This window comes from Scomber japonicus, chromosome 3, assembly GCF_027409825.1.
Source record: "Scomber japonicus isolate fScoJap1 chromosome 3, fScoJap1.pri, whole genome shotgun sequence".
NCBI lineage: Eukaryota > Metazoa > Chordata > Actinopteri > Scombriformes > Scombridae > Scomber > Scomber japonicus.
In genome coordinates this window covers 31,341,656-31,366,111 of record NC_070580.1, presented here as the reverse complement: position 1 = coordinate 31,366,111, position 24,456 = coordinate 31,341,656, and the positions used below count along the sequence as shown (strand labels likewise).

The window sequence follows — 24,456 nt, the reverse complement described above, 5'->3', positions numbered from 1 at the left end:
TCCAACAGACCCTCAGACTGCTATTTATGGTCAGCACAGCCATTTAATCTATTTATATTCTGTATAATAGTCTGCAAGGTCCGCCATCAACTTCACATTTGTATTCATTATTGTGTTTGTCTATTTAACACGGACCACACAGATAAACATCATCACACACAGAGAAGCAATGCAACAGATGTAATGTATATGGGGCATCAAACTGAAGCCTCACATGCAGGAGGGATTTACAGGAAATGATGCAGGATGAATCTAATTATTTAAATCATGTAAGCATGAACGCTATTAATTTTATCACGAGATGGTTTGATACTTCACACATGAAAAGAAAAACAGTCGTTATGTTGTTTTTTTTTGTATTTACTGCCGTGTGACTTTGATGTGTGAGCTGGATGAAGGGGAGACTTACAGTGTTGAGTGACGCCAACAACTGCACAACATCTGTCTCTCTGTTGAGTGTTTGATGGTTATTATTTTCTGCTTTAGATCATTATCCAAAATAAATCAGCCAGTAAATTAACTGTTGTCTTCCTCTCTCTTCATCTCAGATGCCAGCACTCATATTTCATCCATTATTTGTTTATCGCTTGTCAACGGGCTGCTGGAAGAGAGTAACATCCTGTTTTCTGCTGTGATGACCAAATAATGATTACCATGTTCTGAAGGTTAACGAGCTAAATGATCACTCAATTAAGAGAAATAGAGATTAATCTATAATGAAGATAATCGTACTGGAAGTTGAAATATAATTGTTAGCATTCAGTCGGCTGCAAATGAGACAGAAAGCTGTTCAGATACACACACGAGATCATCTAACATGTGCAGCATTAACCCTCCTGTTGTCCTCGAGTCAAGGAAGGGAGAAGGAAGGAAAGGAGGGAGGAAGGAAGGAAGGAAAGGAGGACGGAGGAAAGAAGGAAGGAAGGGAGGAAGAAGGAAAGGAGGGAGGGAGGGAGGACAGGAAGAAGGAAGGGAGGAAATGAAAGAAGGGAGGAAGGAAGGAAAGGAAAAGAAGGAAGGAAAGGAGGGAGGAAGGGAGGAGGGAGGGAGAAAGGAAAAGAGGAAGGGAGGGAGGAAGGATGGAGAAAAGAAGGGAGGAAGGAAGGACGAAGAAAAGAAGTAATGGAGGAAGGAAGAAAGAAGGAAGGGAGGAAAGAAGGCACAGTCAAACCAGACGGGGTCAATCTGACCCGGGAGGACGACAGGAAGGTTAAACAAACTACCCTTTGTTGGCTTTAAAATGTTCACATGTCTGTACTGATTGTTGTACGAGTGGATTTCTGGATCGTACCTGAGCCGTGATCTTCAGAGGTCCGTTCCCAGCATCCTTTGCACTGACAGTGAACTCAGCGGGTTGGTTGACCAGACAGCCGGTCTTCTCAAGACCCGGTCCGTAAGCCTGGACCTGCAAACACGAAACCAGGTAAACACATATCTCAATACTGGAGCTAGTCTTCTGTCTTCTGTCTCAATAAAAGTGATTTATCAGTTAGTTGATGGATTAAATTAACTGGTAACTGTGTTGATGGTTGTATAATAATTAATTTTTCAAACTGAAATACTGAATTTTAGCTGCTGTCAGCTTCTCAAACTTTGTCATACATGATAGTAAACTCAATATTTTTATGCATTTCTCTCATATTTTTTTACTTTATAGGTAATCGAGAATACAAATCAGCAGAAGAATCCATAATGAGAATAATTCTTAGTTGCAGCTTTGGTTTAAATAGTAATAATCTTAGTCATTTTTCAAGTAGGAATACCAAATTTTTGCTGCTGTCAGCTTCTCAAATGTGATGATTGAATGATTTAATGATTTCCTTAATAATTTTATACATTTTTCACAATGCTATTGATATTTTAAAGGTTAATCGAGAATACAATCAGCAGATGAATTGCTAATGAGAATAATTGTTAGTTGCAGTTCCTGGTTTAAATTGTTAATTTCAGTATTCAATGAAAAACTAAATTCACATAATAATTTTCAACTTTACCATTTCAGTGTTTATATTTCAAAACAACTAAAGCTGCAATTAAATCAATCAACAACTATTCTGATAATCAAATAGTTGTTCAAGTCATTTTTAAGAAAATATGATGATTTAACGGTTTTAAGTAATTAAATGTGATATTTTCCTTTTCAGGTTAATTTAATGTTTCGGGATAATGTCAAAATAAGACATCTGAATATGTCACCTTGTCCTTTAAGATATTATGATACAACATTTTTAACATTGTATTGTAAGTATAAAAGTATAAGAAGAAACTGGTAATTGAAACCGTTAAACCAGAAATAAACCCGGTCACAGCTTTTTGTGTCATGCTGACCTTTTCCGAGTTGCTGTCATGGTTGTCGGGGACGATGCAGGCCATGAAGGGACTGTGTTCGATGTCTTCTTCGTCGCAGGTCACATGTACGGCGTACTCGCCGGGCTCCGTCGGCCAGTAACGGACATCACATGACCCGTCGTTCTGGTCCTCGCACTCGATCTTAGCCTGAGAAGGTCCCTCGATGGCAAAACCTGGAGACAGGAAGCAGGTCAGATGTAATAAGATACAGCTGGACTGGGAGTTTCTGACTGTTTTTTGTAATCTATTAGAATTTGTAACTAAACTTTAAAACAATAAACACTTAAAGACTGAACTGATATCTGTACTTTTTGTTGATAAAGAAGGCAGAAACAGTCTTCTTAACACTCAGAAAATGAGTAGTGTAGCAAAAGATGAAATAATAATAATATATGTTGAATAATGCAATAAGCTGTTCACTAGCAACTAAATTAAAACCATTACGTTGATGATCATACGATTTAATAAGATATCAGTGAAAGTTTATCAGGGATGTGTCTATCAGAGTCTGATGGAAAAAATAACAGTCTGATAATTTGAGAGTCTTCAGCTGATATAACAGCAGAATACAAACATCAGCCTGGTAAATAAAGTTAAACCACAAATAAACCTGTTACGTAGAAAGTGAAACGAGACACTCACCCAGCACTCCGACATCAGAGCCGACAGACTCCACTACAAAGGCGGCAGGTTTACCCACAATGCCTCCCTCCAGGCCAGGACCCCAGGCTCTGATCTGCTGAGTTCCCGCCTCCGAACCCACCTTCACCTCGAATGGACTGAAACAAAGAAAAAAATACATCAGTAAAATACCAAAAATCTACTTTCTGCTTTGTTGCTGCTCGTTCTGCAATGTGGAAAAGCTATGTATGTTTAACAGTGTGTGTGTGTGTGTATGTGTGTGTGTGTGTGTGTGTGTGTGTGTGTGTGTGTGTGTGTGTGTGTGTGTGTGTGTGTGTGTGTGTTTGTGAAGGGTAACACACAGTATGACCTAACCCATGAGGTAACACACACAAAAACATATAAATTAACAACCTCAGTGCCTCACAGAGCTGTAATCCAATCTTTAGCAGTTACTGGCCTTACATATACTTATTTCTTGTGTGTGTGTGTGTGTGTGTGTGTTCAGTAGGAAACTACATTCACAATAAATAAAACTGTCTGTATAGTTTTACTGTCTTCATTACAAACCAAACACTGATTTTTTTTTCCTTTTACCTTTTTCAAAATGTCCCAAAATATACTTCTCCACCTCCTGCTGCTGCTACTACTACTAATAATAATACATCTTATTATAATTAATCACATGATACTCATACTATACTATGAAACATATTATTTGTATATTCCAAACATAGATTTTTGATTAAAAGTAAAAAATTAGGTTTCTGCAGTGATCCCTGCATATCAATGTTCTCAATTGAATGTTGCACTTTACGTTATTTTTAGTGCCGACTGTGTACTTTGTAATTTGATTGATGCTAAATCGGTGTGGACAAGCAATAAAAATGATTTGTTATATCGCTTCACTTCCAGTTTTGAGCACTTTGATTTATGTTGTAGGTTTGAACCAGATGGAGTTCGACATTATCGTCTCCATCTGTAATTTCTGCATCCTTCATGTTCCTCTGCGTCCTGATTTCAATTACTTCCCAACATACAGAGTAAAGAACAGTAAAAGAAATGTGCATAAAAGCCAGAGGTGGGAACTTACTGTACTTAAGTAGATTTTCTGAGTATCTGTACTTTACTTGAGTTGACTTTTTACTTTTACTCCTTACATTTTCAAAACAGTATCGTTACTTGTTTCAACCTCAGTGACTTTATAAAAGGAAGACATGACATGCAAATAAGTACAACAGCGTATTAGAGACATGTAGGGTTGGGTATCGAGGTCGGTATTTTAATGGTACCGACCAAATTATGTCAATACTTCCAAGTATTGGTTCATGCCAAATTTCGAACCATTTGAGGTTATATAATGTTAATAACTTTGTTTAAATAAAAGGTATTTTTAGTGGTACTGACCAACTTATTTCGGTGCTACCAAGTATTGGTTCATGTCAAATCAAATTTCATGCATGCCTGAGTGGAATATTGTCCCTTTAACACTTGAACCTTTGAAGTTTTTATAATGTTAATAACTCAGTTTAAATAAAAACTATAAGCCTTTCAGCTCGTGACTTTTCCTGACTGTGTTTTTGATTATATCTAAAGCCCATAAAAGGTGCTAAAATAAAACACAAACCATTTCTGAGCATTTATACCTCCGACTGCCACCATGGTCATACAGAAAGCTGTTCCCTCATTACACGTTATTAATTGCCTATGGTGAGCTTTTCCATTTTGCAGGGGCGTTTTTTGTCGTACTTCCTTACTTCTCCTTGAGTAAAGGAGTTGAATCAGTACTTCTACTTTTACCGGAGTCTTTCTTTACACAAGAATCTGTACTTCTACTTAATACAGAAAGCTTGAAGATTATCACCTTTCCATTTTGCGGGGGCGTTTTTTGTCGTCGATGGTAAAAATTATCTTTTACTTTTGTACTTAAGGAAAAGTAAGAAAGTCTTTCTTTACACAAGAATCTGTACTTCTACTGAAGTACAGAATGTGAGTACTTTCACCACCGTTTGTTTCCTCGCATATTAAATTTTCAGTCCAACGTTCAGCTGTCTCACTCTTTGCCTAACCTCTGATTCTTGCGTGTAACCTTATTCCGATGATCTAACAATCACTTCTGGATGAAATAAAGCAGAAACGCAATCAAAATCCCCAAAGTTTTGAAGTTAGCCTTCTCATTGTGGGAACTTTCTGATCGAGGCTATGATGCATGTACATGTTTCTGCTCTGGATTATCACTAAAGTTTCTGGAGTCATGACCGACAGACCACATGATCTTCTCTGTCTTTTTTATTATGATTATTTGATTAAGTGTTTACAAGTATTTCCTCTCCGTGTACAACTCCTAACCCATGTTTTGTTTGCCCAAGTGGGGCTACTCATCAGTATTTTTAAAATGACCTCAGCAGGCAAATTTACATTACTGCCAAAAACCTCTCAGTCGATTTCTTTTCCCCCCATCTGGCTGGCTGCACATACATTTGGGGAAGTCCCTGCACCAATACTATAACTAATATCCACGCCACAAAACACACAATCTGTTTAATCTGAGAGGTGACAAAGAGAACAAGAGGCCCAGACTTTAAGACTTGGTGTCCCTGCGGATCCGACCATTCAGATCAGATGAGGTAATGTGCTGAGGTAATGGTAAATGGACTGTATTTGTTTAGCGCCTTTTTTTAGTCTTCCGACCGCTCAAAAGTGGATTTTTACACTACAAACCACATTCATCCATTCACACACACTCATACGCTGACGGCACAGCCTTCAGGAGCAATTTGGGGTTCAGTATCTTATCCAAGGACACTTTGATATGTTGACTGGAGGAGGAAGGAATCAAACCACTGATCTTCCTATTCATGGATGACCTGCTCTGCTTCCTCAGCCACAGCCGCCTCAGTGGCTTGAAACACACACACACACACACACACACACACACACACACACACACACACACACACACACACACACACACACACACACACACACACACACACACACACACACACACACACACACACACACACACACACACACACACACACACACACACACACACACACACACACACACACACACACACACACACACAATCCCCTTTCAAACAAAGATCCCATATTATTGTAGTTAAGAAGACACATCATTATGCCAGCTTTGCTTTTTTGAATCAAACAAAGCCAGCATAATGCCGCCCCCGTGTGTGATTTTAGACAACATGCTGGCTTTCGGGAATCAGAGGCGTGATGTGTAACTCAGCGCCGGTGTCTAGTGTGTGTAGTCCCCCGTCTAGCAATGTGACTACCTCTGCTGCCGGCTTAATGCTGAAACAACAACGCCTCGTACAGTACCTTTTATAGGCTGAGTGTTTTGACAGAGTGTGTTGCTCACCTCTTTGGGATGTGCTGACCCCCCCAGGTGATGGACACGGTGTATTTGCCAGGACTGTGGGGGTAATACTCATACGAGAACACGCTGTCCTGACTGGAAATCTGCTTCACCGGCTCCTCAATGCCCTCTGAACACACACACACACACACACACACACACACACACAAAACAGAAGAATCTCATTTTGAAAATATTCTTAGTTGCCATTAAAAGCTAGAATTTGCAAAGACCTGAAATCATACTCACTGGGTCCTTTGACGACCACCTTCAGGTCTCCACTGCCGGCATTCTTGGTGTCCACCTTAAAGTCACCGACCTGTTTCACCCTCATCCCTGACGGCTGCAGACCACGACCGGTCGCCCTGCACGCCCCCGGCACACAGGCTGGACAGGAGAAGCAGAAAACACATGGAAGTGTGATGAGATGTTTTACAGTGCGATCAAGATTGTGATGTCTTCTAATGTGATGTATTTGAACTCACCAGGTCCCACATCGACAACGAAGGGGCTCTTGGGGATCCCCACTCCTCCGAAGGTGATAGTGATAGTGTGCGGGCCGCTCTGGGTGGGCTTGTAGGTGCAGAGGTACGTGGCGTCGCCCTTATCCTCCATCATCACCTCCACACTGTTGTCACGGCCCTGTGGGTCTTTGATGATGGCCGTCACGTCTCCTGTACCGGCTCCTACAGAGACGATGTGAAGAAGAAGAAACTTTATACTTCTACTTTAACTTCAGTCTGTGCTTGTGGGAAACAGGAGAGTAATGGTTTTGAAATGTGGAGAATGTGGAAAAAAAAGTGTGTTTCACTGATTATGAATTCAACTTTTTATTTGTAAGAGAAATATTGTGTCAGTTCTTCTTTCAAAAGTTATTTAGTCTCAATTTAAAATGTTAATTCCAGCCAAGTGTCGTCCACCCGGGTCAAATTGACCCCGTCTGTCTTGACTGTTCCTTCTTTCCATCTGTCCTTCCTCCCTCCCTCCTTCTCTCTTTCCTCCCCGCTACCTTCCTCCCTTCCTTCCTTCCTTCCTTCCCTCCTTTCTTCCTCCCTCCCTCCCTCCCTCCTTTCCTTCCTTCTCCTTTCCCTCCTTCCTTCCTTCTCCTCCTCCTTTCCCTCCTTCCTTCCTCCCTCCTTTCCTTTCCTTTCCTTTGAACTTGTTTTTCTTATATCTGTCCCTGTTTATGCAGTTCAATTGTCCTGTTGTGTTACTGTTGTCCTGCTTCTTGTTTGATTGTTGTTCATATGTGTTTTACTTTAGATTAGATTAGATTTCTTTATTTGTACCCGCAGATAAATTTAGCTCGCGGTGAGAGACATTCATACAAAACAATACAATAAATAAAAAAAACAGTAAAATAGCCACCCAATTCGTCATCATCCCCATCATCATGCCATGCTGCCTCATAAAGTGCATTTAATATGTAAAGTGGCTACCCTCAAAGTGCACGGCATAAAGTACATAAGTGGCACTCATCATCATATAATCATCATCATCATCACCACAACCATCGTCAAGGGATCAACTAGTTCTTATTAAGATGTATGATGGCTGCAGGGACAAAACTAGACCTGTGCCTTTTAGTTTTGGTCCTAGGTACGGTGTACCTGCGGCCAGATGGGAGGAGCAGGAAGTCACTATACAGGGGGTGAGACCTGTCCCTTAAGATGGAACCAGTGAGCCGCTGCAGCTGTCTTATATACAGGGCTTCTGGGCTAGGCTGTGTCTCACCGATAGTCCTGCTAGCCCATTTGACGACCTGGCATATTTACAGATATGTTTATTAATATACACGGTCCCTGACAAATAAACTAATAAAATTAATACAATAAAACAGTGGTGCATGTCAGCCAGTCAAGATGCCTCCAGTGTGTGTGCTTAAATAGGATGAACTCAACCAGTATGGTGCCAGTTTGTGCCAAGTCAGCATATTTTTTACTACTTTGAATTGTACATAAAAGTGTCTAGTGCTGCTTATGCCGACCTGATTTATAAGCTCTGTTTGACATGTCAGCAAAATACTACATGTACCGACAACATCGCACAATAACTACTGAAAACATTTCTCCCTCAGTTCGTCATAGCAGAAAATGTTCTTACAGTAAGTAGTTTTTCCAAACCACTCGACAAGTTGTAAAGTTTATCACAGCATCTCTCTCCCACCTGCTGCTGTTTAATTATCGGGTGATAAAGATTCAACCTGATATCAACCTCATCTCATAAGACGCCTAGACTCCAGTCGACCATGTTCCTCCACCCTTTGCCACTACATGAAAAAAAATCAGCCTGAACAACCGAATGGAGCGCAGCCATAGAAAACAATGAGCATGGGTGTGTGCTGCCTGTATTTGTTGCCCTTTAAACTAACACACTACTGCTTACTGCTTTAAAATCGCTCTTACAGACGGCTCACAGATTGCGATCGCGCCGTTTAACATTTATTACCCACATCAGAGCCATGACATCACATCTTTGATTTTCTCACACTTTCATCTGACAAGCTATAAAACATCTGTGTTTCTTTGCTGCAGTGATTTTCTCTGACCTGCAGTGTAGATTTCAAAGTAGGTGGGTCTGTTAGCGATGTTGCCCACAGGTTCAAGTCCCGGGCCTTTGACAGTCACCTTGGAGGCGTCGCCCAACGCTTTATCCACGCTCACCTCAAACGGACTCTTGGGAATCTGCTGGCCTGCAAACAACACCGTCACCTAGGAAACGAAAGCAACAATTACTCATAGTTGAGTCTTGGAGAAAAAAACCCATTTCTGATATATTCATAAAATGTCTTCCTTTCCTGTCAGTAATAAAATAAACTAAAACTTACTTTTACATATTTTTATTACATCAAAAGGAATAAATTAGCAACTCTACAGAAAATGTAAATATAATGAATGGAAATCAGCCCCAAATGTCCAAATGTGAGTATTTTGAAATCCAGATTAAACATTTTTCTCTTTTCATGTGCTGATTCAGCTCTTTTAAAGCACTCTAAATTTGCAGTATGTATGTTCTTGTAATAATTTTAAAAGCAAATTATTATTTTATGCTGCACTCTCATATCTTATGCTCTATTTTAATCTAGCTTTTTGTTTCTTTCTCGCTTTCTATTGTTTTTATTTTATTATAATTGGGGTGTCTTGTTTTAAAATTGTATGTTTTCATGTTTCCCATTTTTACTGTTGCACATTGAGTTGGCCCTGTGTTTGAAATGCGCTATATAAATAAAGCTGCCTAGCCTTCCACAGTGCAGTGAAAGTTTCGACAGATCCTGTAATACAAATGTCTTTTTTTCCAATCTCAAGAGAATTTCAAAAGCTTTAAGGATATAGGATTTTAAGTCAGAAAACAGCTTGGAATGTGTCTGTGGCGTCCAGGTCTTAAAATCTTAAAGATCTCCTCTCACATTGCATCCAAACTGCATTAATTTTATTGATGGTTACATGTTCACAGAAGAAAAAGAACAGGATCTTACTTTATGAGGCCCCATCACTTGAGGAATGTAGGTGACACTGTACGTCTTCTTGCCCTCGTTAAGCTCCGCCTTCAGCTGATCAACACAACACGCAAACAGATGTCAAACACATTTGGTTTTTTAAAGACTTGTCTGTGCCTGTTAGAGACCATAATTCATTAAAGAGGAGGAGGAGGAAGAGTGGTTTACCTCCTCTCTGGTGCCGTCAGGTTGGTCCAGGTAGACGGTGACCTGACCGTGACCTGCGCTGAATGTGTCCACTGTGAACACGGCAGGACGCAGCACCCTGTTCCCTGTTGGTTCGATACCTACACAAGAAGAAAATCAATATAAAAGAGTTAAAAGCACTTTTTAATGTTTTCAAATAATAGTTTTAACTCGTTGAAATGAACTGACGCTGTGCTGTTGTTGGTGTGAACACGACACATTTCCAGGTATTTCCTCCTCAGGGTTACAGTTGGAAGACAAATGCCGAACTCACCAATCTGTCTGTGTGTGTGTGTGTGTGTGTGTGTGTGTGTGTGTGTGTGTGTGTGTGTGTGTGTGAGTGTGAGTGTGAGTGTATCAGATATGAGTTCAGCCCATTGTTCAGACTAACAGCTGCTCACTTCCTCTCTTTGTCATACAGACCAGTGTTTCCAGTGTTCCCATTAGCCGAGACACACAGGGAGGAAGAGGTCACAAACACAGAAGCTCCTGTGTTATTCAATCATAAACCAGATGGCCTTTAAGAAAGCCTTTCCAGAGCGAATTTAAAACCTACGCAAAAATGTGTGTGTGTGTGTGTGTCTTTGTGTCTAAAAATATGTGTGTGTGTGTGTGTGTGTGTGTATACCTGGTCCATATGCGCGGGCCTTCTTGGGGTTGAGTTTGGGTTTCAGTGGAGCTCCGGGTTTCAGTTTGGATTTTGGGAACTGAGACAGGTAGGTCATCACCGACTGCTCGTCCACACTGGGATCAATGATCTCCTCTGGAGCTATCACCTGCGCACACACACACACACACACAAGTTCAGAATTGTAATAAGTAAATCCATTTTAAACCTATAGCATAACCCATATACCAATAAATGTCAAGTTTAGCCTCATGTAATCGTCATTCCATTCATATATCTGTTAAAACACACAAACAGCAGAATGAGACGTTCCAGTGATAAAAATAAACATAACAAAAATAAAACACCGGACACAAAATCATCTTAAGTGCGTAGTGCGTACAGTAAGTAATTACAAGTCATAAATAAATATTCCCAAGCAAGCAAAGCAATATTGGTGCAGCTGCTGATTTAGTGTGGCGAGCCGCATCCTGGGTGAACCGTCTGTGGGTAAAAGTTTGGCCCACGGCAGCCAAACCACATTCTGGTTTGATGCATGTGAGCCAGAAAATCTGTTTTTTGACTTTTATGCCGCACGAGAAGCAGAGAAGCTTTAATGCTGTTACTGTGCTTTACTGACTACACTCAGAATAAGCTATGAACACAGAATGAAAGGTTGAACTCATTAATAATAATAATGGTAATAAAAGTAAAAGTATAGATATAATTTGTGATATATCAGGCTAAATTAATGTCTCTAAAAAGAAGAATATTTGATGTATACTTTGCCGTCTCAGCTTCACATGGTTGTCCTTATTGTTCTGCTTTTTGAGTGAAAAGGATCCGTCTCAGTGCATTTTATAGGTCATCCATTTTACATGCCTGACAGCAAGGCTCGGAGCGACACATGCACCCATTTACACATTTATACCTCCAACCAAAATGGGTCACGTATACTTTTAAAAAGGAGGATTTTATCTTTATCTGCCCTTGACCCAGAGACATTGGAAAAATACCCCAACTAATCAAGATATAATTCTTCACTGACTAGTCAACAGGATGTCACACTTCTTCCCCACATACTGTACGATGACTAAGATATTTTTAAAAATGACATCGATGACATTGCAAGTGAGTATTTAGACGGTATGAGCACTCTGATTGAATATAATAGGATTAACTAGTAGCAGTGACCACTTGGGTGGGGAAAAAAAAAAGGTGAGTCATCATCAGTTAATCTGCTGAAAAGCCGGGGGGGGGGGGGGGGGGGGGCGTGAGTAATGGATTTAAGGAGGAAATTTGTCTACGGATGAACTCTGACTGACACTGACAATCACTGGGTTCAGCTCAGGACACTGAACTGTGTCACTACGGTGTCATTTATAGTCACTCCTCTTTCTTTTTCCTTCTGCTGCTCATGTCTTGTTCAACATTCGCCCACCGAGTCTTTCTGCTTTACAAGCTCTTGTAATAGTGATATAAAAACTTTACTAATTATTTCCCTGGAATAGTCTTTTGTTACACATCTCATTTCCGTTGCAGCTCAGAAAACCTGTGGGCTGCATCCTCCCTGCTTACAACAAGGAATGAGTAAAAAACAAACACAGGTTGAGTGAGTTTCCTCTGCTGTGAACAATCAGGAAGCCAAACAAGGTCTGTGTGAGATGCTGCTCATGACCTTTGACCTCTGGAGTAAAAAAAAAAAAAAAAAAAATCACAGCAGAGGGAATTCCTCCTTTATTAGCTGCATGACAAAGAGAAAATACAGGATGTGCTAAATGTTTGTTGGATATTCCCAAAAAAGGAGGAGGAGGATTTAAACGTCACTTCCTCTTCAGCTGGACCACCATGGGGCGTTAACTCAGAAGAAATATAAGAAGAAGGAGGGAGCTCCTGACTAAATCTAACCTGCGGGATGCCCAGCCAGTCGTCAGCCAGCTGCATGGCTTCAGTGGCGTTCTCCACTGGTTTCACTGGATCCCAGGTCTCCCAGTCTGGACACAGACCTGCGAACGACAGATAGAAACATGGTCAACAACAATTAACACACATACAACAATATGAAACTCTGCTGGGAAAATACTGAAACAATGAGCTCATGTTTCATTTATGCACACAACCGAAAAACACTGAATATGTAATGATACACAAAACCCAAATCACTCCTATTTTATTACTTTACTTAAACAGAAACCACTTATTGGGGAAAAAAAGAAAAAGATCATGTTCATGTTAATTCAGCCGACAGTCTTCACTGATTTTGTCAGAGCTCAAAGTTACATTAACAGATGATTGACGGCTCTCTCAGACATAAATATGAACCTTTTTCATCATCTTATGCCTTTGATTCATATTCTGGAAAACACAGCGGTAGTTAGGAAAACACATTTTATTCAGTACTTCTAAATAAAACTAATGCTTTTTACACTGTGTGAGATATTACAGTCATTGCAGGTCACCACTGTGAGAGATGGGCCGGATAAAATCTTGGCTGTAAACTGTGTCATAGTCCAAGATGCCCATTTGATTAAAAAAGATTCATATTCTGGAAAACACACTGTATTCAGTACTTCTAAATAAAACTAATGCAGTTTAAAGGCTCTTTACACTGTGTGAGATATTACAGTCATTGCAGGTCACACTGTGAGAGATGGGCCCGATGTGTCAGAGTCCAAGATGTCCATTTGATTAAAAAACTAACGATTAGCGCAGATATTTAAATACCTGTGTGTGTTCTTCTATATGTACAAGTTTATGAAGTTCAATGAAGATGGACAAAATACTAGACACACTTCTCTGCCTACTGCAATATAATTAAACACTACCACAAACTACAGCCTCTAATATGTGAATACTATATCTTTAACTTAATAACGTTGACTAGTGGACTGTATCTGACTGACTGAGTGTGATGATGTGTGTGATCTGAATCATTTCTGAATCTCTCTGATGTAAGACACCGACCACGCAGCTGCTGAGTCTGGCTTCCTTTCAGAACGGCCACACCTCGTTTGATTATTCATGGTGCTGAAGAAATTTGACGGATGACACATCGCAACATCATCTTCAACACTCCCATAGTTCAAGGCCCAGTGTAGCGAGAAGATTTGAGTCAAGAGCATCTGGATTAGTAGTAGATTCACTTCACTGACTCGCTGGTTATTTTCCAGCTTAAATATTTCAACACCAATATATTATATTATAATAATGGCAGAAAACACGGTATATAACAATATAACAATATAACAATACAGCTCAACAGCCGAGCACACACAGACCAAAAAGACCCCACACATATATCAGACCATGATCACTTTTAGGGACATTTCCTTAACCACTGACCCAAAAAAATCTGCTTTTTGCCCCCATTGTCCCCAGTTAGACAAGCTGTCCCTAATTAACTGGTCCTAAGTCTGATATATGTCCCCAAAAGTAGCTTATGACAGACCACACACACATACATATAACATACCTGGTGCACAGCTGTCCACCAGTGCTCCCAGTGCTCTGCCGTTACTCCAGTCCTGGCTGAAGTTGGTGATTGGCAGATCAGGGACTTTGTGTTGGATCCAGCCCAGCAGACGCTGTTTAGGTGTCTTTGATTCCATCTGAACACAAAAAAACATAAATGTCATTATTTATCTCCTGCCAGGTGTCACTGTTTGTTTATTTACTGCATACTTTGCTTCATTTTCTCTTTTATTCATCATGTTTCATCATTTCATGACGATTTTCTTCACCTGCAAACAAGCCAAATCTCAACTCATGATAAAAAAACAAACAAAAACAAGTCATGCAATGAGCAGTTACCTCTTCATCCTCGCCCTCCCACATTGGCATGGAGATGGAGTAGTGCAGGATCAGAGTCCAGACCAGACCCAGGATCAGTTTCAGGTTTCCATCCACAATGGCTTTAGAGTCTTTAAGGAGAAAAAAAAGACAAATCTGAGGTCAGACTCTCATCCTGCTCTGGAGACACAAGCATATTTAAAGTTGATCTTCATTTAATAGTGGCAATAAAAGAAATCCTTGGTAATGATTTGCCTGTAAAGATTTTTTTTTAAAACTTGCAGAAATAAAGTATAAATATGAACTTAAAGAAGGAAGTGCATTGATAATCATATTACAGCACAATCGATTGCCGACTAATCTGATCTCAGCTTCTCCATTGTGAATATTTTGTGGTTTCTTTAGCCCTCTGTGATAATAAACTGAATGACTTTGGGTTCTGGACTGATGGTCAGGATGTTTTACGTTGCATTGTGGGCTTTCTGAGCTGATCTAACCGACACGGCAAACTGCTCCCATCTGGGCTGCAACTAACTACTATTTTCATTGTCTGTTAATTTGCTGATTATTTTCTTGATTAATCATTTTGTCTATAAAGATGCACATTATAATTTCTTAAATCTCATGGTGACGTCTTCAAATCTCTAATTTCTCTCAACAGCCTAAAATCCAAAAATATTCACTTTACTATCATCATGACACATAAAAGCTTCAAATCCTTACATCTGACCTGCTGCAATCACTGAATATTTACCATTTCTGCTTTAAAAAAATGACCCAAATGATGAATAGATTATTAAAATAGTTGCAGATGAACTCTCTGTCGATTGATTGATTATTGCAGCTCTACTCCCATCTTACTATATGGATATAAACTTTCAACCTGATTTAACAAAACAGAGTGTGTCTGAGTAATGGTCCTCATTAATCAGGACCTCACTGTACCAGCTGGTACCTCATACCAGTAAACACACACACACACACACACACACACATATACACACACACACACACCGGAGGCAATACTAGCTAATCTCTGGCTACAGCACACAGAGTTCAGAGTGAAGCAGACAAAACATTCCAGTCATTTTTAATCTCTCTGTCTCCATTTCTCTCCCCCCATAATAACATGTTTGTTAAAGATACACTCAGACATTTATGAGACCTTGCTTGTTGTTTGCTGCGTTACAGAAAAAGAGTGTCGGGTTTAGTCTAAAAGATGGTGAAGACACACAAAAGGTCGGGTGGGTCACATCAATCAGAAATGATGATGTCATCTATCATAATAAAACAAGAGATTATTATTTGTCTACTGTATGTTAGATCGTTAAATGTGGTACTAATTAAAAATGAGTTTGTAATAAAATGAGACAATGCCAATAAGAATAGGACTAATAGAAAAAATCATTGTGATGGTAACAACAACACCACCAACCATGTCCAAATCTGTTATTTTCATTGTTTTCTGAGAACATTGTGAGCACAGAGCAGCTCTCCTGTCTTCATGAGCAGTTTTACTTTTGATAAACAAGAAAAACAACAAAATGAAACATCAGCTCCAGAGAACCAGAGTCCCATCTGTCCAGCTGTGGCTCCTCTTGTCGTGATTTTCTATGCAAACATCGGCTCGATGACCTGCTGGAGTGCAGCTAGTTCGGGTTCTTTCACCCATTATAAATCAGAGACTCGGAGCTGTATTTAAATAAAGTGTCTTAAACAGTTTGCTTTTGTTTGTAGTGGGGTTTTTTTGTTTTTTGTAATCCATAAACAGAATTTAAAAAACAGCAGATCATATAAAAGAAAGACTACTCTAAAGAAAGAGTAAAACAAGGTCCTTCACCTGTAACATCGTTTGGTTTGTTAGCTATTACTTTTTACTTATTAAGACTTATGAGTCCATGGCAAGTCTGCAAAATCCACTTCAATCCTCCTGTCGTCCTCCCGGGTCAAATTGACCCCACCTCTTTTGACTGTTCCTTCCTACCTCTTTCTTTAATTTTTCCTTCCTTCTTCCACTCCTCCCCTCTTTCTTGTCTCCCTCCTCCTTCCATCCTTCCTTGCTTGCTTCCTTCCATCCTTCCTCCTTTCCTTCCTTCCTTCCTCCTTTCCTTCTCTCCTAAATTCCTTCCTCTTTTCGTCCTTACTCCTTTCCTTCCTTCCTTCCTTCCTTCTCTCCTAAATTCCTTCCTCTTTTCATCCTTACTCCCTTCCTGCCTTCTTTCCTTCCTTCCTCCTTCGTCCTAACTCCTTTCCTTCCCTTCCCTCCTTCCCTCCTTCTCTCCTTACTGCCTTCCTCTTTTCCTCCTTCCTCCTGTCCTTCCTTGACCTGAGGACAACAGGAGTGTTAAGAGGAAGTGAGAGAAAGAAAAGGGCTTGCGTATGTTGTAAGAACTGAATTTTTAAAATGTTTTTGATATGCATTAATTTACAGGAAGCATCAATACACAGTTCACTGCTTAGTCTGAATTAAACCCAATCTGCACATGTGGTGTAAAGTAATTTTGCTATATAGTAGAATATCAGAAACGTTGTATGATAATGGGAATTATGCTGTTTACTGAGATATTTCTGCCTACATTTCAGCATTACATTTTAATACCTGCACTAGTACGAGTATATGTTGTATAGATTCACTCCAAAATTGGGTTGTCTTTGTGTACTTTACAATCCGTCCTGCCCAAGAAAAATGCATGAAATTGATTTTTATAGCCAGACGGCTTTTAACAATCGGTTACTAGGTGACAGTTAAAAATCACCTCATTCCTTAAAAACACATGGCTTCTGGTCTGCTGTGTGTTTTTTCACTTACATTTAATAGAAAGCGGAGGCGCTCTTTATGTTAGGGCGAGGCGAGGCGAGGCACGTTCATTACACAAATGCTGCACAACACTTTTGTATTGTTCTGTATGTGTAATTATCACATGTAGAAATAAATAAGGTAATAGGCCTACATCTGCATCCATGGCCTCTAGTCATGGATACAGACTCATTTGTTTGAATAAAAACAAATTGATCGGATTATAACTCTAACAGTGCTCGCTACGGCCTTCACACCTTCACAGTTACCACACGTCTGCCTCTGTTTGCTTATGTAACCGTGTTGCTGCGAGCTGACTTTCAACACACTGTATTTGTCAGCAGATATGAGCCATTCATGATGCATGCTCGGCGTGTGTGTGTGTGTGTGTGTGTGTGTGTGTGTGTAATCCAGTGATGCACCTGGTGAAGCTCCAGCTCTGCTTCGCTGTCAGCAAACCAGCTGTGATCCAAAAACATGTTTCAGCAGCTCAGGTTTAGATGAGACTGTTGTTGCCTCACCCATGAGTGACACACCAGCGAAATGACTGTGAGGATATAGCTCAACACAGAGAAGAGAAGGTTGCGACATCCTGCTGCTTTCTACATTCCTAATCTCTTCCCCCTTTTTGCCAAATCAACATGCTCATTTATCTCTTTGTGTTTCCGTCACTCTCGCACTGAGGTTTTTTTACACAAATGTTCCCTCTTATCTCTCCTCAAACCCAATCGCTCACTAGCTCCACCTGTTTGTTTATTTTACGTCTCATTTCTCTTCAAGGTTTTCCCTCCGTTTCTTCCCTCCTTTCTTTTCCGTCTGAGGTCGTCCAGCCACACCTTTGTAAGTGAGTTAGCATGCGCGTGTGTGTGTGTGTGTGTGTGTGTGTGTGTGTGTGTGTGTGTGTGTGTGTGCGCTTGTGCGTGTGCGTGTGTGCATGTGCCGCCTCTCTAGCAAACATCCTGTCAGTGGGCAGGACAAGTCAGCGGCCTTTACCCTCCCCACACACACACACACACCCACACACACACACACACACGCAGAGCACCACCCATAGCTGAGCTCATTCACTCAGCTTAACACTAATCAGTCACACTAAATGGGACACTTTCTTTATTGAAACCAGGTGAAAATCGAAGTTATGACGTGGTTGTTTACTTAATGCAGGAGACAAGAGATTAAAATGGTACTTTATACCTTTGAAATGGTGATTTTCAAACTAAAAGTGGTGTTTTTTTCTAAACTGATTCCTTGTTTTACCTTTAAAAAGTCAGTTCAACTAAATATAAAAACTAAAACATTTCCTCAGTTACTTGTAGTGGATCAGTTCTCTGTGTCTTTGGCCAGTGACCCATTAATTTTAAAGCCATTTCTTTATGAAGTTTCATACATTTATGGGTTACAACCAGGTTAGAAATGAAAGCAAAGACACTATAATGAGTCACCAGATTCTTCTGTTTAACAAAATAAAATACGCATTTTATGATTCATTCATTCAGTCATTTTTCTAGTGAAATACTGGTTGGTTCCACCTCTTCAAGCTTCTAAAAAAAGGGAAAAAAATATCACTTTTTGGTTTAACTGCTCAGAGTTCATGTCCATATTAAGGCCGTAACCTGCGATAAGGAGTCACAAGCAGCTATTACTTTACTTTAATGGGGTCACAAGCCACAAAGGTTGGAAACCACTGAAAAGTATGACTATATTAATACAATTTTATGTTGCACACATGTTTTTTATTACGCCTTCCCATCTTCCTAATCACTCACGCCGCCTCCTATTAATTTAGCGACCCCTTCGAGGGTCCTGTGGTTAGGAACAGGAACAAGAGCTTTAATACTATTTAGTCATGTGAACACTTTTGGCTTTATTTTCCCAGATTTTGAGACATGCACTTTGGATGAACTGTCCCTCTTCAACAGTTGAAATGTTACATTTTTAACTTTCAATTTGTACTTTCCCCCCCTTTCCTCTTAATTTCAGTTCACATGATAGCACTGGGAACTGAACATTGAGTGTGTTTAAGATGCCATGACTCCTCCCTAACTTGAATGTGAGCCTGCAGACTCGTTGCTGTCAGTGTATTTGCTGGTTCTGCATGTGTATTTAAACCCCTGTGTGTATGAGTATGAGTATGTGCTGTGTGTGTGTGTGTGTGTGTGTGTGTGTGTGTGTGTGTGTGTGTGTGTGTGTGTGTGTGTGTGTGTGTGTGTGTGTGTGTGTGTGTGTGTGTGTCCCAGCCGACACAGTTTTGTGAGTAACAAGGCTATTGCCATGGTAGCCTATTGTTCCTATTGGGGGGGAGGGGGGGGGGGGGCATATGAGGAGACATAGAAAAAAAAGGGTTAAATACAGCCAGAGTCCAAGCAAAGATTGTAGGAGTATACTCAGATTTGAGCTCTATGGTTAGTGAGACTGTGTTACGGAGGGTTTTAACAGCTTTAATAACCGGCTGCACTGTTTCCTGCTACTAAAACCCTGATCTGTCTTTCCTCCATCCTCCTCATGTGACCAACTCAGAGGTCTGGGGATCCGAAATGGCTCTGCACTCTGCTTACTTGTGGCCCATAAAGTTACTTTCTACAGTAATAGTTTTTTCCAGCCATTTTTATTTTAATGGGATGATCGTGACACTTTTAATGCGTTGACCTCAGGAAGGTTAGCTAATGGGTCATATGGTTCAGTTGGTTTTGTGCAATAACTAAGACTTTATTTTGCCCTACCTCTTATTTTAAAAACTTTCAGACTAGTTCAGACAGTGTACATACATATGAAACAGACTCACAGACATGCACACCATACCCACTACTACTTATACAGCATGCATCTTTGTATACTACTTCTTTGCTTTTACATGGGCAGCCCTCCACATTTTTAAAAAGGGTGGTCCAGGTGAAAAACGGTGGTGTTTATAGCGCCCTGCTTGTATCTACTGACCTTCACCTCACACCAGTCAAAGCACTCATGTTCAAATGTTAATATATTGCAACCATTAGAGGCCCTTGTGTCCTTTCAACAACATTACACACAACCGCCTCCTCCTCTTTCACCGAGAGATTTATCTGTCCCCGAATCCATTCACAAAAAAAAAAAAAAAAAAAAAAAAAGGCCCCCAGTCTAAATGAGCCCGGATCTGCGTCAGACTCTCAGCTGCCACTTCTGCTGCCGATACCTGCTGATTTGTTGACACGTTGCTACGGAAACGCAACAATACCAAGACAACAAGGACGTTAATGGAGATGCAGGGGCTGGGACGGTTCAAGTGTGCACAACCAGAGAAAGAAAGAAAGAGTGAGTGTGTACAAGTTGAAACGGAAAGTGAGGGAGAGAGATAAAGTGTGTGAAAGAGAGAGTGTGTGTGTGTGTGTGTGTGTGTGTGTGTGTGTGTGTGTGTGTGTGTGTGTGTGTGTGTGTGTGTGTAAAGGTGAAATAGGTTGGAACAAAATGCCTTTCTTATCAGCATGGCACACCCTCTCCGGTACAGGAAGTTTCATAATAAGCTGCCGTCCCACTGCAGAAATACCTGATCTGTGATCCCACAAGTCTGTAAACTAACCAACCAATAGTCCGGTGGTTCGATACCTCACACTGACAAATAACTAGTTAAGTGGCAGATTGGCTCCAGAAATAAATAAATGAAACAGCCACAGATATTACAAGACCACAATGTCTCACATATTGTGCGAGATCGGGCCCAGAATTGAACCCTGAGGGACTCCAAAAGGTCAAACCCAACATCAAGCTGAGCTATGTGGTCTCTAACTTTAAGCTGTGAAACAGTTCATTCAGATTTTATATGGAGGAACTTTTAAAGTCCCCTTAAAATCATAAACATCTCTGGAATTAGAAGTGACAACTATCGCATCTTTTCATATGACTAACAGTGGTGAATGCGATAGCCATCTTATGTAATGACTCAAATAGCATCCAGAGGTTTTAAGGGTCATGGATGGTTCACTGGATGAGAAGAAAATAAATAAATCTTGTGTCATCTGGTCATTTTATCTATTAACCGTTTATGAAATTCATTTCTAGCTACATTTACAGTACACATGCCATGGTTGCCATGGTTTTATTCATGGTCACCCACCCCTACTTGACCCTTGTATGAGTCAACTCAGCGTGTTTCCAATCCGACTTTTCCAGTGTTTTTACAAGCAAACGTGTTCAAACTACCAGCAAATCATGATTTACTCCCATTGTCTGATAACGGTCAGATGGTGTGAGACATCCGTGTTTTTGTTTATTTTGTTACATAATGAGATTCCTAGTAATAATTTCAAGTTGGTCGTCATCATGAAAAGTATTTACCTTTCTATTTAACAAATAACACATTTAAAAAACATGTGTTTGCCATTACTGTCCCTCTCTCTCCAATGTAAACACATTAACCTGTAGAGTCTAACCACACCCTGCATACAGATAACTTTAATATTCTCTCTTTCAGGTGACAGTCGCTCTCTGTTTGTGTGTGATACTTAAATCTCTGCCCTTCTCTCTCCTTCTCTTTCAAATCTCCATCTCAAAAAAGGCACAACTGCTGCTACTTACACTTACAACAAACAGCTGTTCCTTTGCATGATGACCACATCTCCGTCTCACAAACACATATGTTCTGCTTTCTAACCAACAATTTTACCGCTGCACAGAACAGTCGATGCCTGAGGCGGATCATCACACTGATGTCAGCTTATATACGGCCGGCTGCACCACCAGAAAAAAAACAGGTTAGAGTCAACTTTTTTTTTTGTATCATTTCACACAGTAAATACCAGAACAACGAAATGCAGTTACACAACAGTATGTGCAGATAGAAAGTTGTGAACAAAGAACAGATGAGGTGGTTAAAGAGGGAATGAATGCAGCTACATGTCATTAACATAACTACAAGTGGATAGAAACTAATAAATAGTACATGCATTAAATGAGTGCAGATATATGCAGTATAAACAGAAGGAGATATGTCTACTGTAAAAGGTTAATCTCATCTTCATTGCAACTAATAAAATATTTACCAGCACAACATGTACTGACCCAAAATGTAATAAACTTTACTCTATAAATGGATTAAAAATCAAATAAAGCTGCAAGTAACTTTCTTGGTTGGCATAAACTACACTACAGTTATACACAGAAGCAAATTAGCACACAATGAGCTTAGATGTACTAATTTATTGGCTCATATAAATAAAGTTTTCCCCAGATGACCCACTTTAACGAGCTATCGGTGACCCTTTATATGAACATTTGAACCATCTTGTGACTACTTAATCAATTCATAAAAAAGGACCATAATAGTGTTTTTCAGTTTTTACCTCCTTAAACAGAACTCAAATGTAGATTTTTTTTGTATTCTTCCAACCAGGCAGTCATTACTGTAGTTTCCATAATTAGTTTCCATTACTTTCCATATTATATTACAATAAAAAAACCAAACATATTTTTTATTTCTAAAACTGAAAAAGGGTTTAACAGTCACGTGGTGAAAGTGAATTTTGGGTGGAAATATCCTTTAAAAAAAAGAATGCAGGTACCTGCAGTGATAAACAGGATGTGGAGCTACCGTCCCTGTGTGGGCGTGTGTGTACACTAGGTTTGACCCACAGCGCACACACACACACACACACACACACACACACACACACACAGATTCCTGAACAGTGAAATCATATCCCTGCCCATCCACCCCCCACCCCCTCTTAGCGCACCACAAACCCACCCACAAGTTCAACCCACCCACAAGTTCAACCCCCCCCCCCCACACACACCCTAATGAGGACGCAATGGTTGGTGGCAAAGGAACAAAAGCCACAAACACACACACACACTCTTAGGGCTGGAATCTGAACTCAAGACCTTTAAAAGGCATCAGCTGAAATAACCCAACACAGAGTGGTATCAAAAGTTCACCAGTCAAACGTTACCTGCATTAAAAAAAACGACTATTTGTCTGGTTTTGCCCGCAGACAATCATCACACACTTCCTTTTATTTAATGTGACGTGTAATTGTCCCACCACCACCACAGCAGCTCCAACCCATCCAGTCTGTGGTGGTGAAGCTGAGTGTGGTGTGTTTGACAGAGTTGGCAAAAATAATTATTCTAATATTTATTTAATACTTTAAAACGGCATTCACATGAAAAATCATTTGGATGGGGATGAATGGAGAATGCTTCTATTCACTGACGGGTATCAGATGAAGTACTTTAATTTTATCAGTATCACTTTAAGGGCGCTGATGTCGGAGCTGGTAGAGTCATTTTTTATACTTAACCCAACCGTACACCCTCCAGTCTTTCTCATTACTCAAACACACACACACACACTCCTCCAGGTATATGACAACACTCCTTTTTCTTATGAGATGGATCACATGTTAATAATCCAACAGTGAAGACCACCATCATTATCATCATCATGACAGTTTGGTAAAGGGCTCGGAAAGTGGTTGAAAGCATATATATATAGTTTATATGATGGAAAGTGTACATGCAAAAAATGTCCTCAACTATGAACTATGTATAAAATCAAACAATACTCCTGACGTGTTTCTTCAGTAGTCGTTTTTAAAATCATGATTTACTTGGAATAAAGTGTTTGTAGGACAGATTTTAGTCACTAAATGTTATGATTATCATTTATTAAACACAATAATCCACTACACTAAATAATAACACTAAGCTATCACCCAGCCGAGCTCGGTAGAGGTCAGAAAGTTCAAGCTGTACTGTACTTCTCAAATTCCAGACATTTCTTTAACCCACGACTGTTATCTTTACAACTACACACTAACCTGCCATATAATTAAGTGAAGTCATTCATGAACCACAAAAAAGGAGGATTTCTTATGATCTTGTTGAACCAGAACTTTGTGCTTAGTAAGATTTCTGGTTTTCTGCCTAAATAGAGTAGCAGTCAAAAGGTTTGGACACACTTTCTCATTCAAGTGAGTGAGAAAAAGTCGAATCATTTCTCCTCATCAAACTGACCATAAGAAAATCCTTTGATAATGCACTTTCAATGTAATGGGGGGAGAAGAAATGGGGAGGCAAAAATGGAATGATTCGGTATGACTAGAGTTAAGAAAGTTTCTAATAATTACGATGAGCATATCCTTAAAGCCTCCAGTGACGTTTTAAAATGACTGCAACACTTAAAGTCAGCTCTTTAAAAAAAAAAAAAAAAAAAAAAAAAAAAGCTCGTAAGATTTGAACCATTTCCAGAAAGGT

General features: G+C 39.9%; 1 protein-coding gene across 1 annotated transcript in view; it reads right to left on the bottom strand.

Moving 5' to 3' along the window:
• LOC128355191 (filamin-B) overlaps window positions 1-24,456 on the bottom strand; it is an 85,436-nt gene that overhangs the window by 34,049 nt on the left and 26,931 nt on the right. The window contains exons 3-15 of the mRNA XM_053315431.1: window positions 14,454-14,563; window positions 14,116-14,251; window positions 12,552-12,649; window positions 10,665-10,812; window positions 10,019-10,137; window positions 9,830-9,904; window positions 8,903-9,065; window positions 6,840-7,040; window positions 6,604-6,741; window positions 6,358-6,484; window positions 2,992-3,128; window positions 2,329-2,522; window positions 1,292-1,405 (exon numbers count right to left, since the gene is read on the bottom strand). Coding sequence (XP_053171406.1) covers window positions 1,292-1,405; window positions 2,329-2,522; window positions 2,992-3,128; window positions 6,358-6,484; window positions 6,604-6,741; window positions 6,840-7,040; window positions 8,903-9,065; window positions 9,830-9,904; window positions 10,019-10,137; window positions 10,665-10,812; window positions 12,552-12,649; window positions 14,116-14,251; window positions 14,454-14,563 — 1,760 coding nt within the window. The remainder of the gene's footprint in view (window positions 1-1,291; window positions 1,406-2,328; window positions 2,523-2,991; window positions 3,129-6,357; window positions 6,485-6,603; window positions 6,742-6,839; window positions 7,041-8,902; window positions 9,066-9,829; window positions 9,905-10,018; window positions 10,138-10,664; window positions 10,813-12,551; window positions 12,650-14,115; window positions 14,252-14,453; window positions 14,564-24,456) is intronic.